Here is a 20,073-nt window from a genome sequence, read left to right as displayed (position 1 = left end):
TTAGCTAGTTACTGGCTAGCTAGGTCTTCATCTGTGTTAGCTAGTTACTGGCTAGCTAGGTCTTCATCTGTGTCTGGTGTTAGCTAGTTACTGGCTAGCTAGGTCTTCATCTGTGCTGGTATTAGCTAGTTACTGGTTAGCTAGGTCTTCATCTGTGTTTGTTAGCTAGTTACTGGCTAGCTAGGTCTTCATCTGTGTGGTATTAGCTAGTTACTGGCTAGCTAGGTCTTCAACTGAGTCTGGTGTTAGCTAGTTACTGGCTAGCTAGGTCTTCATCTGTGTCTGGTGTTAGCTAGTTACTGGCTCGCTAGGTCTTCATCTGTGTCTGGTGTTAGCTAGTTACTGGCTCGCTAGGTCTTCATCTGTGTCTGGTGTTAGCTAGTTACTGGCTAGCTAGGTCTTCAACTGAGTCTGGTGTTAGCTAGGTCTTCATCTGTGTTAGCTAGTTACTGGCTAGCTAGGTCTTCATCTGTGTCTGGTGTTAGCTAGTTACTGGCTAGCTAGGTCTTCATCTGTGTTAGCTAGTTACTGGCTAGCTAGGTCTTCATCTGTGTCTGGTGTTAGCTAGTTACTGACTAGCTAGGTCTTCATCTGTGTCTGGTGTTAGCTAGTTACTGGCTAGCTAGGTCTTCATCTGTCTGGTGTTAGCTAGTTACTGGCTAGCTAGGTCTTCATCTGTGTCTGGTGTTAGCTAGTTACTGGCTCGCTAGGTCTTCATCTGTGTCTGGTGTTAGCTAGTTACTGGCTCGCTAGGTCTTCATCTGTGTCTGGTGTTAGCTAGTTACTGGCTAGCTAGGTCTTCTACTGAGTCTGGTGTTAGCTAGTTACTGGCTAGCTAGGTCTTCATCTGTGTTAGCTAGTTACTGGCTAGCTAGGTCTTCATCTGTGTCTGGTGTTAGCTAGTTACTGGCTAGCTAGGTCTTCATCTGTGTTAGCTAGTTACTGGCTAGCTAGGTCTTCATCTGTGTCTGGTGTTAGCTAGTTACTGACTAGCTAGGTCTTCATCTGTGTCTGGTGTTAGCTAGTTACTGGCTAGCTAGGTCTTCATCTGTCTGGTGTTAGCTAGTTACTGGCTAGCTAGGTCTTCATCTGTCTGGTGTTAGCTAGTTACTGACTAGCTAGGTCTTCATCTGTCTGGTGTTAGCTAGTTACTGACTAGCTAGGTCTTCATCTGTGTCTGGTGTTAGCTAGTTACTGGCTAGCTAGGTCTTCATCTGTCTGGTGTTAGCTAGTTACTGGCTAGCTAGGTCTTCATCTGTCTGGTGTTAGCTAGTTACTGGCTAGCTTGGTCTTCATCTGTCTGGTGTTAGCTAGTTACTGGCTAGCTTGGTCTTCATCGGTCTGGTGTTAGCTAGTTACTGGCTAGCTTGGTCTTCATCTGTGTCTGGTGTTAGCTAGTTACTGGCTCGCTAGGTCTTCATCTGTGTCTGGTGTTAGCTAGTTACTGGCTCGCTAGGTCTTCATCTGTGTCTGGTGTAAGCTACTTACTGGCTAGCTAGGTCTTCAACTGAGTCTGGTGTTAGCTAGGTCTTCATCTGTGTTAGCTAGTTACTGGCTAGCTAGGTCTTCATCTGTGTCTGGTGTTAGCTAGTTACTGGCTAGCTAGGTCTTCATCTGTGTTAGCTAGTTACTGGCTAGCTAGGTCTTCATCTGTGTCTGGTGTTAGCTAGTTACTGACTAGCTAGGTCTTCATCTGTGTCTGGTGTTAGCTAGTTACTGGCTAGCTAGGTCTTCATCTGTCTGGTGTTAGCTAGTTACTGGCTAGCTAGGTCTTCAACTGAGTCTGGTGTTAGCTAGTTACTGGCTAGCTAGGTCTTCATCTGTGTTAGCTAGTTACTGGCTAGCTAGGTCTTCATCTGTGTCTGGTGTTAGCTAGTTACTGGCTAGCTAGGTCTTCATCTGTGTTAGCTAGTTACTGGCTAGCTAGGTCTTCATCTGTGTCTGGTGTTAGCTAGTTACTGACTAGCTAGGTCTTCATCTGTGTCTGGTGTTAGCTAGTTACTGGCTAGCTAGGTCTTCATCTGTCTGGTGTTAGCTAGTTACTGGCTAGCTAGGTCTTCATCTGTCTGGTGTTAGCTAGTTACTGACTAGCTAGGTCTTCATCTGTCTGGTGTTAGGTAGTTACTGACTAGCTAGGTCTTCATCTGTGTCTGGTGTTAGCTAGTTACTGGCTAGCTAGGTCTTCATCTGTCTGGTGTTAGCTAGTTACTGGCTAGCTAGGTCTTCATCTGTCTGGTGTTAGCTAGTTACTGGCTAGCTTGGTCTTCATCTGTCTGGTGTTAGCTAGTTACTGGCTAGCTTGGTCTTCATCGGTCTGGTGTTAGCTAGTTACTGGCTAGCTTGGTCTTCATCTGTCTGGTGTTAACTAGTTACTGGCTAGCTAGGTCTTCAACTGAGTCTGGTGTTAGCTAGTTACTGGCTAGCTAGGTCTTCAACTGAGTCTGGTGTTAGCTAGTTACTGGCTAGCTAGGTCTTCATCTGTGTTAGCTAGTTACTGGCTAGCTAGGTCTTCATCTGTGTCTGGTGTTAGCTAGTTACTGGCTAGCTAGGTCTTCATCTGTGTTAGCTAGTTACTGGCTAGCTAGGTCTTCATCTGTGTCTGGTGTTAGCTAGTTACTGGCTAGCTAGGTCTTCATCTGTGTTAGCTAGTTACTGGCTAGCTAGGTCTTAATCTGTGTGGTGTTAGCTAGTTACTGGCTAGCTAGGTCTTCATCTGTGTCTGGTGTTAGCTAGTTACTGGCTAGCTAGGTCTACATCTGTATTAGCTAGTTACTGGCTAGCTAGGTCTTCAACTGAGTCTGGTGTTAGCTAGTTACTGGCTAGCTAGGTCTTCATCTGTGTCTGGTGTTAGCTAGTTACTGGCTCGCTAGGTCTTCATCTGTGTCTGGTGTTAGCTAGTTACTGGCTAGCTAGGTCTTCAACTGAGTCTGGTGTTAGCTAGTTACTGGCTAGATAGGTCTTCATCTGTGTTAGCTAGTTACTGGCTAGCTAGGTCTTCATCTGTGTCTGGTGTTAGCTAGTTACTGGCTAGCTAGGTCTTCATCTGTGTTAGCTAGTTACTGGCTAGCTAGGTCTTCATCTGTGTCTGGTGTTAGCTAGTTACTGGCTAGCTAGGTCTTCATCTGTGTCTGGTGTTAGCTAGTTACTGGCTAGCTAGGTCTTCATCTGTGTGGTATTAGCTAGTTACTGTCTAGCTAGGTCTTCATCTGTGTCTGGTGTTAGCTAGTTACTGGCTAGCTCGGTCTTCATCTGTGTTAGCTAGTTACTGGCTAGCTAGGTCTTCATCTGTGTCTGGTGTTAGCTAGTTACTGGCTAGCTAGGTCTTCATCTGTGTTAGCTAGTTACTGGCTAGCTAGGTCTTCATCTGTGTCTGGTGTTAGCTAGTTACTGGCTAGCTAGGCATTCACCTGTGTTTGTTATTAGTTACTGGCTAGCTAGGTCTTCATCTGTGTGGTATTAGCTAGTTACTGGCTAGCTAGGTCTTCATCTGTGTGGTAATAGCTAGTTACTGGCTAGCTAGGTCTTCATCTGTGTCTGGTGTTAGCTAGTTACTGGCTAGCTAGGTCTTCATCTGTCTGGTGTTAGCTAGTTACTGGCTAGCTAGGTCTTCATCTGTGTCTGGTGTTAGCTAGTTACTGGCTAGCTAGGTCTTCATCTGTGTTAGCTAGTTACTGGCTAGGTAGATCTTCATCTGTGTTAGCTAGTTACTGGCTAGCTAGGTCTTCATCTGTGTTAGCTAGTTACTGGCTAGCTAGGTCTTCATCTGTCTGGTGTTAGCTAGTTACTGGCTAGCTAGGTCTTCAACTGAGTCTGGTGTTAGCTAGTTACTGGCTAGCTAGGTCTTCATCTGTGTCTGGTGTTAGCTAGTTACTGGCTCGCTAGGTCTTCATCTGTGTCTGGTGTTAGCTAGTTACTGGCTAGCTAGGTCTTCATCTGTGTTAGCTAGTTACTGGCTAGCTAGGTCTTCATCTGTGTTAGCTAGTTACTGGCTAGCTAGGTCTTCATCTGTGTGGTATTAGCTAGTTACTGTCTAGCTAGGTCTTCATCTGTGTCTGGTGTTAGCTAGTTACTGGCTAGCTAGGTCTTCATCTGTGTCTGGTGTTAGCTAGTTACTGGCTAGCTAGGTCTTCATCTGTGCTGGTGTTAGCTAGTTACTGGCTAGCTAGGTCTTCATCTGTGTCTGGTGTTAGCTAGTTACTGGCTAGCTCGGTCTTCATCTGTGTTAGCTAGTTACTGGCTAGCTAGGTCTTCATCTGTGTCTGGTGTTAGCTAGTTACTGGCTAGCTAGGTCTTCATCTGTGTTAGCTAGCTACTGGCTAGCTAGGTCTTCATCTGTGTCTGGTGTTAGCTAGTTACTGGCTAGCTAGGCATTCACCTGTGTTTGTTATTAGTTACTGGCTAGCTAGGTCTACATCTGTGTGGTATTAGCTAGTTACTGGCTAGCTAGGTCTTCATCTGTGTGGTATTAGCTAGTTACTGGTTAGCTAGGTCTTCATCTGTGTTTGTTATTAGTTACTGGCTAGCTAGGTCTTCATCTGTGTGGTATTAGCTAGTTACTGGCTAGCTAGGTCTTCATCTGTGTGGTATTAGCTAGTTACTGGCTAGCTAGGTCTTCATCTGTGTCTGGTGTTAGCTAGTTACTGGCTAGCTAGGTCTTAATCTGTGTCTGGTGTTAGCTAGTTACTGACTAGCTAGGTCTTCATCTGTGTCTGGTGTTAGCTAGTTACTGACTAGCTAGGTCTTCATCTGTGTCTGGTGTTAGCTAGTTACTGGCTAGCTAGGTCTTCATCTGTGTTAGCTAGTTACTGGCTAGGTAGGTCTTCATCCGTGTTAGCTAGTTACTGGCTAGCTAGGTCTTCATCTGTTTGGTGTTAGCTAGTTACTGACTAGCTACGTCTTCATCTGTGTCTGGTGTTAGCTAGTTACTGGCTAGCTAGGTCTTCATCTGTCTGGTGTTAGCTAGTTACTGGCTAGCTAGGTCTTCATCTGTCTGGTGTTAGCTAGTTACTGGCTAGCTAGGTCTTCATCTGTGTCTGGTGTTAGCTAGTTACTGGCTCGCTAGGTCTTCATCTGTGTCTGGTGTTAGCTAATTACTGGCTAGCTAGGTCTTCAACTGAGTCTGGTGTTAGCTAGTTACTGGCTAGCTAGGTCTTCATCTGTGTTAGCTAGTTACTGGCTAGCTAGGTCTTCATCTGTGTGGTATTAGCTAGTTACTGTCTAGCTAGGTCTTCATCTGTGTCTGGTGTTAGCTAGTTACTGGCTAGCTAGGTCTTCATCTGTCTGGTGTTAGCTAGTTACTGGCTAGCTTGGTCTTCATCTGTCTGGTGTTAGCTAGTTACTGGCTAGCTAGGTCTTCAACTGAGTCTGGTGTTTGCTAGTTACTGGCTCGCTAGGTCTTCATCTGTGTCTGGTGTTAGCTAGTTACTGGCTAGCTAGGTCTTCATCTGTGTTAGCTAGTTACTGGCTAGCTAGGTCTTCATCTGTGTCTGGTGTTAGCTAGTTACTGGCTAGCTAGGTCTTCATCTGTGTTAGCTAGTTACTGGCTAGCTAGGTCTTCATCTGTGTGGTATTAGCTAGTTACTGTCTAGCTAGGTCTTCATCTGTGTCTGGTGTTAGCTAGTTACTGGCTAGCTAGGTCTTCATCTGTGTTAGCTAGTTACTGGCTAGCTAGGTCTTCATCTGTCTGGTGTTAGCTAGTTACTGGTTAGCTAGGTCTTCATCTGTGTCTGGTGTTAGCTAGTTACTGGCTAGCTAGGTCTTCATCTGTGTCTGTTATTAGTTACTGGTTAGCTAGGTCGTCATCTGTGTCTGTCATTAGTTACTGGTTAGCTAGGTCTTCATCTGTGTCTGGTGTTAGCTAGTTACTGGCTAGCTAGGTCTTCATCTGTGTCTGGTGTTAGCTAGTTACTGTCTAGCTAGGTCTTCATCTGTCTGGTGTTAGCTAGTTACTGGCTAGCTAGATCTTCATCTGTGTCTGGTGTTAGCTAGTTACTGGCTAGCTAGGTCTTCATCTGTGTCTGGTGTTAGCTAGTTACTGGCTAGCTAGGTCTTCATCTGTGTCTGGTGTTAGCTAGTTACTGGCTAGCTAGGTCTTCATCTGTCTGGTGTTAGCTAGTTACTGGTTAGCTAGGTCTTCATCTGTGTCTGGTGTTAGCTAGTTACTGGCTAGCTAGGTCTTCATCTGTGTCTGTTATTAGTTACTGGTTAGCTAGGTCTTCATCTGTGTCTGTTATTAGTTACTGGTTAGCTAGGTCTTCATCTGTGTCTGTCATTAGTTACTGGTTAGCTAGGTCTTCATCTGCGTCTGGTGTTAGCTAGTTACTGGCTAGCTAGGTCTTCATCTGTGTCTGGTGTTAGCTAGTTACTGGCTAGCTAGGTCTTCATCTGTCTGGTGTTAGCTAGTTACTGGCTAGCTAGGTCTTCATCTGTGTTTGTTATTAGTTACTGGCTAGCTAGGTCTTCATCTGTGTGGTATTAGCTAGTTACTGGCTAGCTAGGTCTTCATCTGTGTGGTATTAGCTAGTTACTGGTTAGCTAGGTCTTCATCTGTGTTTGTTATTAGTTACTGGCTAGCTAGGTCTTCATCTGTGTGGTATTAGCTAGTTACTGGCTAGCTAGGTCTTCATCTGTGTGGTATTAGCTAGTTACTGGCTAGCTAGGTCTTCATCTGTGTCTGGTGTTAGCTAGTTACTGGCTAGCTCGGTCTTCATCTGTGTCTGGTGTTAGCTAGTTACTGGCTAGCTAGGTCTTCACCTGTCTGGTGTTAGCTAGTTACTGACTAGCTAGGTCTTCATCTGTGTCTGGTGTTAGCTAGTTACTGGCTAGCTAGGTCTTCATCTGTGTTAGCTAGTTACTGGCTAGGTAGGTCTTCATCTGTGTTAGCTAGTTACTGGCTAGCTAGGTCTTCATCTGTGTTAGCTAGTTACTGGCTAGCTAGGTCTTCATCTGTGTTAGCTAGTTACTGGCTAGCTAGGTCTTCATCTGTCTGGTGTTAGCTAGTTACTGACTAGCTAGGTCTTCATCTGTGTCTGGTGTTAGCTAGTTACTGGCTAGCTAGGTCTTCATCTGTCTGGTGTTAGCTAGTTACTGGCTAGCTAGGTCTTCATCTGTCTGGTGTTAGCTAGTTACTGGCTAGCTTGGTCTTCATCTGTCTGGTGTTAGCTAGTTACTGGCTAGCTAGGTCTTCAACTGAGTCTGGTGTTGGCTAGTTACTGGCTAGCTAGATCTTCATCTGTGTCTGGTGTTAGCTAGTTACTGGCTAGCTAGGTCTTCATCTGTGTCTGGTTTTAGCTAGTTACTGGCTAGCTAGGTCTTCATCTGTCTGGTGTTAGCTAGTTACTGGCTAGTTACTGTAGGTCTTCAGCCAGCATGGAACAAGAGGGAGGGAAGGGTTCTTCAAAACTCTGCTGCAGTTGTCAAGTCAACACTTACATTAGTGCTGTTGTGAACTGCATCATAAGAGACATGCCAAACGTGAGATGTGTAAAACAAAACATTACACCATTGATGCAATTTCAATGTTGTTTAAGTTGCTTTGTGTATCACCAAATGTTCTTGAGATGATTTTACTGCAACACTGCATCAAAGTTAATTGAGATAGGTGTTTCAAAGGGGTGTCAGTCAAGGCAAGCTCATGAATATAATCTCCCCGCCCACTCAGCCTGTCTTTTCAAACTTCCTGGTAGATAGCCAAAAATTTTGAGAAGGTAGATTGAATTAGCTTTTTAACTGAGGAAGTGCATCTATTTCTTAGTTGCCTGAAGAGCTGTCAATCAGCTATCAGTTTGTCAAGCCTTGGTCATGGCCTGAAGAGATCTGAGAGTTCTCTAGAGAACTGAGGACTTGTTCTAGGGATGTAACGATTCTCCGATACGCATCGGTACCCGGGTTGCAAATATTTGAGATGCGAGTACTTCTTGTGCCCGGCTCAGCCATGTACTTGCGCTCCATTGCAGTAAAACCAGATTATCCAAATGACACCCAAATATTCATGGGACATGTGACAGGTGTAAAAGCTCCTTTGGGGACTTGACCCATGTTTTCTGTTCGTGTCCCCTTCTGGCAGCTTACTGGGCCAATAGATTTGGAGGTAGTTGCAGTTTACGTCCGGAGTCATATTTTTTATTTATTTATTTTTATTTCACCTTTATTTAACCAAATAAGCTAGTTGTGAACAAGTTCTCATTTACAACTCCGACCTGGCCAAGATAAAGCAAAGCAGTGCGACACAAACAACAACACAGAGTTACACATGGAATAAACAAGCGTACAGTCAATAACACAATAGAAAAAAAGAAAGTCTATATACAGTGTGTACAAATGGCGTGAGGAGGTAAGGCAATAAATAGGCCATAGTAGCGAAGTAATTACAATTTAGCAAATTAACACTGGAATGATAGATGAGCAGATGATGATGTGCAAGTAGAAATACTCGTGTGCAAAAGAGCAGAAAAGTAAATAAAAACAATATGGGGATGAGATAGGTAGATTGGGTGGACTATTTACAGATGGGCTATGTACAGCTGCAGCGATCGGTTAGCTGCTCAGATAGCTGATGTTTAAAGTTAGTGAGGGAAATATAAGTCTCCAGCTTCAGCAATTTTTGCAATTCGTTCCAGTCGTTGGCAGCAGAGAACTGGAAGGAAAGGCAGCCAAAGGACGTGTTGGCTTTGGGAATGACCAGTGAGAAATACCTGCTAGAGCGTGTGCTATGGGTGGGTGTTGTTATCGTGACCAGCGAGCTGTGTTAAGGCGGAGCTTTACCTAGCATCGACTTATAGATGACCTGGAGCCAGCGGGTCTGTCGACGAATATGTAGTGAGAGCCAGCCGACTAGAGCATACAGGTCGCAGTGGTGGGTGGTATAAGGGGCTTTGGTAACAAAACAGATGGCACTGTGATAGACTGCATCCAGTTTGCTGAGTAGAACATTGGAAGCTATTTTGTAAATGTCATCGCCGAAGTCGAGGATTGGTAGGATAGTCAGTTTTACGAGGGTATGTTTGGCAGCGTGAGTGAAGGAGGCTTTGTTGCGAAATAGGAAGACGATTCTAGATTGAATTTTAGATTGGAGATGTTTAATATGAGTCTGGAAGGAGAGTTTACAGTCTAGCCAGACCCCTAGATATTTGTAGTTGTCCACATATTGTAAGTTAAAACCATCCAGAGTAGTGATGCTAGTCGGGCAGGCGGGTGCGGGCAGCGAACAGTTGAAAAGCATGCATTTGGTTTTACTAGCGTTTAAGAGCAGTTGGAGGCCACAGAAGGTGTGTTGTATGGCATTGAAGCTTGTTTGGAGGTTAGTTAACACAGTGGATCAGGGAATCACCCGCAGCAAGAGCGACATCGTTGATACATACAGAGAAAAGAGTCGGCCCGAGAATTGAACCCTGTGGTTCCCCCATAGAGACTGCCAGAGGACCGGACAACAGGCCCTCCGATTTGACACAGTGAACTCTGTCTGAGAAGTAGTTGGTGAACCAGGCGAGGCAGTCATTTGAGAAACCAAGGCTGTTGAGTCTGCCGATAAGAATACGGTGATTGACATTCGATCGCCTTGGCCAGGTTAATGAAGACGGCTGCACAGTACTGTCTTTTATCGATTCCACCCAAACAATGCAAGGACTTCATTTTGAATGAAATAGAAGCTCTGTGGGTGCATTTACCATATTGGAAACATAAACTAGCTCGCTGCTGCTACATAGTGCTGATGTGAAATATCTTCATGTAATTTGTGAAATGTTGGATAAGGTATCTGATGAAAACAGGGAAATGTATTTTGGGGGTGATTTGAAAATTGATTGTCATCAACTGTCCACTAAGGACAAATCTTCGTTCTGTGGACAAAATACAGTATGTAACCTGACCCAAGTTATGACACTACCAACCTGAGCATAGGTTCAGCACCACATCATCAACCTGTATTGATCATATTTTTACTAACATGGCTGAACATTGTTCTAAAGCTGTATCAGTGGCACGAGGTTGTAGTGATCATAACTTGGTGGCATTTTTCTTTTTACCAAAGGTAATCTACCGAAGGTCCTACAAGGGGTTGAATCAGGACTCATTTGTGGATGACGTTAAGAATGTGCTTAGAAGTGTGTAGTTTTTTTATTTTACTAGGCACGTCAGTTACGAACAAATTGTTATTTGCAATGACAGCCTAGGAACACTGGGTTAACTGCCTTGTTCAGATTTTTTACCTTGTCAACTCAGGGATTCAATCTAGCAACCTTTTGGTTACTGGCCCAACACTCTAACCACTAGGTTACTTGCCGCCCCAGGTAGTGAGGATGACCCTGAAATGGCACTGATTGTGTTTATGAAATTATTTATGAGAATTGTTGATAAGCACGTCCCATTAAGAAAACACACTGAGGTCAAACGGTGCCTCATGGATTGATGATGAGATGAGAAATGCAATGGTTCATCGTAATGATGCCTAAAAGACAGCAAACAGATCTGGTCTGTCTGATAAGAAAAGTTATTGTAAATTTAAGAAATCTTGTGGCCAAGCCAAATAAAGGTCAAAACAAAGGATACAATCAGCACAAAATCGATTAAGTCAAGTGGGATGGAACAAAAAAACGATGGAAAAAGTTGTATCTGTGTATTTTAGTGTTTAAGTGGAATGGCATCAAACATATGGTTTCCAGGTGTTTTGATGCCATTCCACTTGCTCCGTTCCGGCCATTATTATGAGCCGTTCTCCCTTCAGTAGCCTCTTGTGATTTTCAGTTACACAGCCCAACATTTTTATTTGTACTTTTATTTTAGTACTTTTATTTAAGTATTTGAATGGTTAATTGATAAAAATTGAAAAATGTACAATGCCTTAATATTTTTTTGTTTTCCATTTCCTGCCCCCCACCAATTTATTTTTTGTTTAAAAATGCTATTTAATTATTTGATTGTTAATAGTCTATGCAATTTGGAACTGATCACACATCTCAAATGGCAGAGTAATTATGATACAGACTTTACCTTCACTTTTGTGTTCTTCTTTGCTGAGTGTCTGGTCAACCAAGAGGATAGTATTCCCCACTCTAGCCTTCTCATCCAGATACTCTCTCAATAGTTCCTCACTCTGAAAACACACACACACACACACAGACACAGACACAGACACAGACACAGACACACACACAGACACACACAACACACAGATAAGACCAGAGCAGCTATTAAGAGGACTACAGCACCTAAGAGCAGTTACATGGTTATTATATGAAACATGGACATGTGTTTAAATGTTAGCCAACCCCCCCCATGTCCTCATACATACCATAACTCCTCTGCCTCTCTCTGTTCTGTATTGCTTGGTTAGCTTCTGTAGGTTGTCATGGAAGTCTTTGTAACCCCCTGGGTGAATGTAGGATCCATGACTCAAAGCCTCCTCCAGGGGCTCAAACACACGAGCGATGTCGTTCTTAATCCGACACACTGGTTCCTCCATCATCACTGTAGAAACTGCTGGGTCAGACTGGACATAACCGAGGGCGGTTGAATTCTGCAATCTTTGGTGAGTCCCCTTTTTAAAATCGGAAAGAGTGGAGCACATCTTATTGAACTGTTTATATTGAGTTGTGGCCTTCCCAATACTTTTACATATTTTTTATTTATTTATATATACTTATTACTTGTCATACTAAATTGGACACACTTTTAATATATTTAATGTATTTTCTTTGAATTTAAGTACAAATAAACTGTATTAAGCGAACTGATGTTGTTATTATGATAACCTTTAATGGTACTATAGAACTTCAATACATGATTTAAACATTTAAATAAATATTCCTACATATGAAAGAAAAATATTCTGTATATTTCAATTTGCAAACGTGGACTACACAGAAAATCAAATAAACAATAGAACACAATAAAAGTACAAATAATTTGTCCAGATGGTGTCCTGTCTAAGGGAGTGATCACAATTGTTACCATCATGACCTTCTTATGTTTTTTTTTAAGAAGCTTCTTCAGTTTTTTTTTTGTGTAAGAAGTGTTTTGTGAATCCGGTCCCAGGACTGTAACCTTGATTGCCTACTAAAAAGGGATTTAATATTCCCTGCTACTTTGTTTTAATTATCATTTTGGGAGGGTTACATGTTTGTTTTTTCAAACGCTCGGTGCGGTCCAGGTAAATATATGTTTTCCTCAGGTGGAGGGCCATCCAGGCATCCCTCAATATAAATAACGTTCACTCCCTAACAAACCAACGTCTCACCTCAATCAGATACACTGGTTCCCTCATCACTGTAGTCCGGAGATCCTTTATTTTCTCAGTTCTTGAAGAGTGAAGCGTCTCCTGTTTTTTGGCCGGACCGGACTGGAACCAGAACTCTCTAACACTTGGGTTCATTTTGAGCCGGTATCTTTGAAATGGTACAGCAGCCAATTAGCCAAATAATGATAAAAATCACAATAACATTTCTTAAAGGACCATGGGGTATTTATCTCTCACCCGTATCAATTAAAACATATTTTTTCTCCCATGAGACCAGCCCATTATCCTGAAGATGCACCTTCAAGTTCCACCAAGTTGATTACCTGTAGCAACGCCCATGCCCAACCCACCTCAGATATTTAACATTACCTGAATACTTGAATTCCAAAACTGTCTGGAATCCATTGACTTTCTAGAATTCAATTGACATTTTTATGGACTTTTAAAAAGGAACTGACCATTGTAGCACTATTAAATCTAATAAAAATATGTTCATATACACCCTTGAGTAAAAATATGATACTTTCTGTCACACATGCTACCACTCCCCCATCCCTATGTAGTTCTGTCCTTGAGCTGTTCTTGTCTAATGATGTTCTGTATTATGTCATTCTGTATTATATTTCATGTTTTGTGTGGACCCCAGGAAGAGTAGCTGCTGCTTTTGCCACAGCTAATGGGGATCCTAATAAAATATCAAAATACCTGGTGCTCAAAGGCGCCAGGCTCCCCAGCGTTATGCACACCTATCTTCCCCAGTCACGAGCATTAGCGATTATTGGACTCACCTGGACTCAATCACCTCTGTCAATACCTCCCTTATATCTCTCTGTTCCCAAGCCCTGTTCCCTAATTCAGGATTAATGTTTGTTTGTCTTTGCATACCCAGTTCTGACGCTGTCCTGTTTGATATCTGTTCCTTATTAAATGTTCAACTCCCCGTAGTTGCTCCTCGACCCCAGCGTCAGAACATACAGAATCCTGAAGCCATCATACGAATTATCGGGGAGTACTGGCGTTCCGGTTGGTGGTGAAGTCGGGTCCGGAGGCCGCCACGGATGGAACCGGGGATGCCTAAGCCAGCTCGTCGGGCTGTCACGCCCTAGCTGGCTTGAGAGGTTCTTTCCTCGGTTGGATCGGAAGGCGCCCATCCCATGTCAGGCCTCAGCTGGATCGTCAGATTTTTATACCCAGCCGCACGTCACGCTGCTTCGCCTCCGCCGGATCCTCGGGCTCCCACGCCTCAGTGGGATCGACAGGCTTTCACCCCTCCGCCGGATCCTCGGGCTCCCACGCCTCAGTGGGATCGACGCTGTCTCTGTCCTGTTTGATGTCTGTTCCTTATGAAATGTTCAACTCCCCGTACCTGCTTCTAGACTCCAGCCTTGGTCCTTACAACTTTCCATTTTATAAACAAATTTGTGACAAGCGAGCACATCCATATGGTCATTTTTCACATTTTCAAGCATTCATTGAATGTTTGGGAATGAGGTATGGTTGGGCATTTTTTAAACTTATATCAGAAGCCAGCTACTCAATAAGTGTTGATTCTCTTACTGCATTATGCAGCTGTTAAAATAATCCAAATTGTTTTTCTTACCTTTTTATAATTTTTTAAGAGCAATTCATTTGCTTTTAGAATGATTATAAGTCACTACTTATCTGTCATATCATATTTTATTAATTCACATGGGTAGACTTTCAATGGTGAACACCTGGTATATTTATTGTAGCCTAAGGCTATTAAATGTTTAACCAATGCCCCTCTTCAATTTTCATCAAAAAATAGTTAAATGTAAATTATAGCAAATATGACGTCCTCAAGCTTCCAATAAGGAGATGCACAACATCCTCTTGGATTATGGCTGAACTATCCAACTGTTCTAAGATGCCAGTTTAACGTCTAGTTTTGATGTATTTGATTGAGTCGTCACCTAATGTGTGAATTCAACCTGAAATCAATAAAAATGTGAACCATGTCAATAGATTGAAATTAAAAGTTACAATTATGAAATTTAGCAAATCCAATCAGTTTTCCAGGTTGATTCAACGTCATCACATTGCTTTTTAGTTGTTGTTGAAATGACGTGGAAATAACATTGATTAAACCAGTATGTTCCCAGTTGGATGACTCTTTTAGCTGTTAGGTTCTAAATAAACAGAGTAAAAACTGACGGACAACTAGGAAAAGCTAAAACCAGGTTTATTCACCCAATGGTGTCCAACAGCTGAAAAGACCAAGACATGTTCCCACCAGCATCAATATTTATACCCCCCTTTAGGCGGAGTCTCCTCCTTCTCTCTAAACATGACATATTTGTTGCTAGGCAGGAAGTGTTGGGGCTACAGGTTAGCAATGAACCCCGAGTCGGGATTGCTAACAAGGCTGGAAATTCAAAACATCAAAAATCTAATAATTTCAATTTCTCAAACAATCAACTATTTTACACAATTTAAATGATAAACATCTCCTTAATCTAACCACATTGTTCGATTTTCAAAGAGGCTTTACGGCAAAAGCATAAAGTTAGATTATGTTAGGACAGTACATAGCCACAAAAGTACAAACATCCATTTTCAATTCAAGGTCAGGCGTCACCAAAAGCAGAAACCAGCTAGAATTATGCACTAATTTTTGTCAATCTCCATCAGATGACACTCCTAGGACATTATGTTATACAATACATGCATTTTTTGTTCCATCAAGTTCATATTTATATCCAAAAACAGCATTTTACAGTAGCGTGAAATTCAGATTTTTTTCTTCTCTGAAATGCTTCCGGTGAACATAACAAAATTACTATTCGAAAACATTGGTAAATTATAATATTGTCATTCAAAGAATAATATATTATCATCTTGTAATTGCTACCGAATGGCCAGATCTCAAAATAACTTTACTGGGAAATCACATTTTGCAATAAACGGGGTGCTATGCTAAGAACAACAGGCTATGCTATACAGTTAGCATCATCTAAAATCGATAATAACATTGTAAATATCCCCTTACCTTTGATTATCTCCATCAGAAGGCAGGCATCCCAGGTCCGGAACAAATGTGGTTTCTTTTGACAAAGTTCATAATTTATGTCCAAATAACACCAAGTACTTAGCGTTCATTATGCTCCCACAAAACGTGGTGGGGGGAGTGTAAAATCACGCCGAAAAGCTAAAAAAAACCTAGTAAATAATCTATTTATGTTCGTTCAAACATGTCAAATGTTGTTTAGCATTAATCTTTTGGTCCATTTTTAACGTTAAACATCAGTAATATTTTCACACAACCTATCCTATGTCTAGATAAAAAATGATGACAAACCCACGTTTCTCAGATTTATGCGCAGGCGCAAAAAAAATGAAGTGATGACATGTCAACTTCCTTGGATTCTAATTTGCTCTCTGTTTATCATAGACGCTTCAAACAACTTTATAAAGATCGTTGACATCTAGTGGAAGCCGTAGGTGTTGCGAAATGAATCCTTTCTCACTATGTTATCTATAAAACAATGACACTAAATAGTACAGTCACAAAATTCAAAATTTTTGGGGATCTATTTTTCACAGGTTTTTGCCTGCAATATGAGTTTTGTTATACTTACAGACACCATTCAAACTGTTTTAGAAAATTCAGAGTGTTTTCTATCCGAATGTGTAAGTAATAATATGCATATCCTAGCTTCTGAGTTGGTGTAGGAGGCAGTTAAAAATGGGCACATATTTTTTTCAAAATGTCTCAATACTGCCCCCGAGCCCCAACAGGTTGTGATGTGGGTAATAAACTGTTCCTTCCCACTTCGTGTGACCTGACCTCGGCCCCCATTCCTCACTAATCCACAGCTATCCACCCTTATCAGTGACGTAACCATGTGATTAATTTTTCCCTTACCTAGTAACTCTTCAGGCCCCATGGCTCTTATCCACTCTCCATTGACACCAGCATATATATTCCTCATTCATGTAACCTATAACTTCTAATATAGCAAGTATTTCAAACTCAAGCTAGAAACCAACATAGCCTTCCCAAGAGGCTAAAATATATTGATTAGGTTGAACTAAAGTCACTATAGTTTAAAAAAATATGTATTTTCACATTTTTTTTTGCTCACAGACAATTTTCAGAAAATGAAATCCGTTAAACATTTAATTTAATTTGTATGGCATAAGGTGTTCACCATTGAAAGACTCCCGTGTGGGGCCTTGAATGAGCAACATGTCTTATAATACAATGGAATGGTACAGTGGTATAGGAACACAATGGAATGGTACAGTGGTATAGTAATACAATGGAATGGTACAGTGGTTTAGTAATACAATGGAATGGTACAGTGGTATAGTAATACAATGGACAGAGTTACAGATGTAGTCCTCCTGGAGATTGACATACATGCAGAATTACCTTTAAGGAATGGATGCTTTCGGGCAGGCAGGTTGCTTGCTGAATTGTTTGAGTTGTTTCAGGCTCTTCTTGTATAGTGGTCTACAGCTCAAATCTTGCAGCTTTTATAGAACGCATATACTGTAAAAGTGAAAGTGTTTGATCATTTGATCACGATTGAGGTAAATCATTAGCCTATGAACCAAATTGATAAGACTTTTTTTGATAAGGACTTGATTATCCTCTGACTATTTAGTTGTAGGAGGGCCTACGAAAAATAATTTTCCACGGGCCGCGATGGTGTCCTGGGTGGTAGCTGGCTGTCCCCGTTCCAATTCCACCTGGTCGTGTTGGTGATCCAGTTTCTGCTGTTTTGTCTGCGGCTATGGAACCCTGACCTGTTCACCGGACGTGCTACCTTGCCCTGGACCTTCTGTTTTGACCCTCTCTCTGATTTGTTTGTATCTGTTTGGATCTGACTGCATTATGTGAGTCGACTCTGTGCTGAGTGCTGACCATAAGAACGTATTTATTTACCTAAGTAGACAATACAGGTCATCTAATCTAATCTAGTATCTGTTCCTGTACTTGTAAAACAGAGTGATTCATAGCACACACCCTAAGTCTACACAGTTTACAGCAGGGCACACACACCTTGTATGCTCATCCACACTGGTTTTCTTCTAGTCGCTTTAATTTCCCGGAATGGGTGGTCAAACTCTTAGACCAATAATTGACAAGCACTAAGGACGGGTCCTATTCAACAATACCACAGGAAGCATCCCATGCTTGGACCCAGGGATGCTCTTACTTCTTCCAAGGAATGTGATCATCCCAAGGACACCCATGTGTAGACGAAAATACCTTAGTGTCCAGGATTAATGTTGTCTCAATTTTACACAAATGTTTTTTTTAGCAATTAGTATTGGAAAATAAATGTAAACACTGAATACATCTTTACTGTGTCATGTTTGTTATTATTTTACATGTTAAAATGGGATGCACACAATGTACAATCCATTTGCGAACATAGCAAACAAATATTTAAGATAACAATTACATAAATTACATTTGTTGAAAGTATAAAAAAACAACTTATTTAATAAATCAATTCCTATAACTATGCTGTGTGCATTTGAACCAAAATTTCCCCAAGCATACCCAGGATGCCTTCCACTATTTAGGTGCCCACTCTATTGCAGTCCAAAAAAATTAACTGGTGAAGTATTTACACAGAAATGTCATTGAGAGAGAGCGGGAGAGAGAGAGCGAGAGAGAAAGAGAAACAAAGGGAAGTTGACTTGTTGAGTGAGAGACTGCACAGAGGCATGCTGAAACCACAGAGACCTGTGGTGTTCCTCTCAGCCATAGTGGGGGCTTTTGAAGTTGAAGCGTTTCCTCTCTGTGAAACCTGTCATCTGGAGAGAGGAAGGGAGATGGTTTTATGTCTCAAGTCGAGAGATGATATAGTTATGGTTTCAACATGGGAAAGAACCGGACCAGTGTTGCATGTTTGTTATGGACACAAAGACAAACACTTACTCACTTGACTTGGGTCTCTTGTGAAGTATCTCTTCTCTATGACCTAAAATAATAAGCACAAGTATTCAGTGATTGAGGACATGTTTATGTACACTCTTAGAATGTGGATACTCATGTATAGAAATAACAGTATACTGTATGTGACAGACAACCTTGATTCGGTCTTATGTAGCAACATTTGAAATTGTATTTTTTACATAGGATATAAGCAGAGACACAGAGCTACAAAATGGTATATCATGCACTGCATGTTTGAGGAACAATGGGAAAGTAATTCTGCTTTGAAACTTGATAAACATGTAACCTCAATTTTGAGAATTTTGAGCTCTCCTTTGTCTACACCCATTCAGCATCGGTCACACCCTCTTAAGCTTTAGCCCCACCCATCTCTTGAAGGATTCACATGTGAGGTCATGTGCTAAACAGCAAATAGTGCAGTAAAGATTAAGACTAAAAGTGCTAAAAGTAGTGGCCTACAATATGGAAAAATTCCAGGTAAACACAAAGTGTCCAGATAAAAATATTTTATAAATATTAGATGATACTTACCCAGACACACTTGTCTAAATTAATGGATCATGTGAGAGAAATGCGATATTCCCCAGCCACATCTTGCCAAGAGGATGGGTCTCTACAGAAGGTGTAAACGGTACAGCCAAATGGTTACCGTAATTTCTGGACTATTAACCTGTTATGGCTAGGGGGCAGTATTTTCACGGCTGGATAAAAAACATACCCGATTTAATCTGGTTACCACTCCTACCCAGTAACTAGAATATGCATATACTTATTACATATGGATAGAAAACACCCTAAAGTTTCTAAAACGGTTTGAATGGTGTCTGTGAGTATAACAGAACTCAAATGGCAGGTCAAAACCTGAGAGATTCCTTTACAGGAAGTGGCCTGTCTGACCATTTCTTGAACTTCTTTTCCATCTCTATCTTTTACTAAGGATCTCTGCTCTAACGTGACACTTCCTACGTCGTCCATAGGCGCTCAGAGCCCGGGAAAAAACAGAATGTCGTCATCCCAGCCCCAGGCTGAAACACATTATCGCCTTTCTCAAGTGGCCGATCAAGGGACTCTGGGCTTAGGCGCGTGACCCGACCGCCCCAACCTTTGTGATTTTTTCCTCTGTTTGCCGAAAAGGAGATTCCCTGTCGGAATATTATCGCTTTTCTACGAGAAAAATGGCGTAAAAATTGATTTTAAACAGCGGTTGACATGCTTCGAAGTACGGTAATGGAATATTTAGAATTTTTTTGTCACGAATTGCGCCATGCGACCCTTCTTTACCATTTCGGATAGTGTCTGGAACGCACGAACAAAACGCCGCTATTCGGATATAACGATGGATTATTTTGGACCAAACCAACATTTGTTATTGAAGTAGCAGTCCTGGGAGTGCATTCTGACGAAGACAACAAAAGGTAATGAAACTTTTATAATAGTAAAGCTGATATTGGTGAGTGCTAAACTTGCCGGGTGTCTAAATAGCTAGCCCGTGATGCCTGGGCTATGTACTTATCTATAATTCTTAAAATAATTGTTATGCTTTTTGTGAACGTTTATCGTGAGTAATTTAGTAAAATGTTAGCGAATTCCCCGGAAGTTTGCGGGGGGTATGCTAGTTCTGAACGTCACATGCTAATGTAAAAAGCTGGTTTTTGATATAAATATGAACTTGATTGAACAAAACATGCATGTATTGTATAACATAATGTCCTAGGGTTGTCATCTGATGAAGATCATAAAAGGTTAGTGCTGCATTTAGCTGTCTTCTGGGTTTTTGTGACATTATATGCTAGCTTGAAAAATGGGTGTCTGATTATTTCTGGCTTGGTACTCTGCTGACATAATCTAATGTTTTGCTTTCGTTGTAAAGCCTTTTTGAAATCGGACAGTGTGGTTAGATAAAGGA

General features: G+C 41.7%; 1 protein-coding gene across 1 annotated transcript in view; it reads right to left on the bottom strand.

Moving 5' to 3' along the window:
- The window catches only part of LOC106586886 (rab-like protein 3), a 45,237-nt gene that overhangs the window by 15,322 nt on the left and 9,842 nt on the right, over positions 1-20,073 (bottom strand). The window contains 5 exon segments of the mRNA XM_045707447.1: positions 10,987-11,089; positions 11,288-11,533; positions 12,233-12,380; positions 16,629-18,025; positions 18,154-18,192. Coding sequence (XP_045563403.1) covers positions 17,969-18,025; positions 18,154-18,192 — 96 coding nt within the window. The 3' untranslated portion in view covers positions 10,987-11,089; positions 11,288-11,533; positions 12,233-12,380; positions 16,629-17,968.

This window comes from Salmo salar, chromosome ssa25 (genome assembly GCF_905237065.1).
Source record: "Salmo salar chromosome ssa25, Ssal_v3.1, whole genome shotgun sequence".
Taxonomy (NCBI): Eukaryota; Metazoa; Chordata; class Actinopteri; order Salmoniformes; family Salmonidae; genus Salmo; species Salmo salar.
Note: the sequence above shows the minus strand (reverse complement) of the source record. Positions and strands in the feature narration are given on the sequence as shown.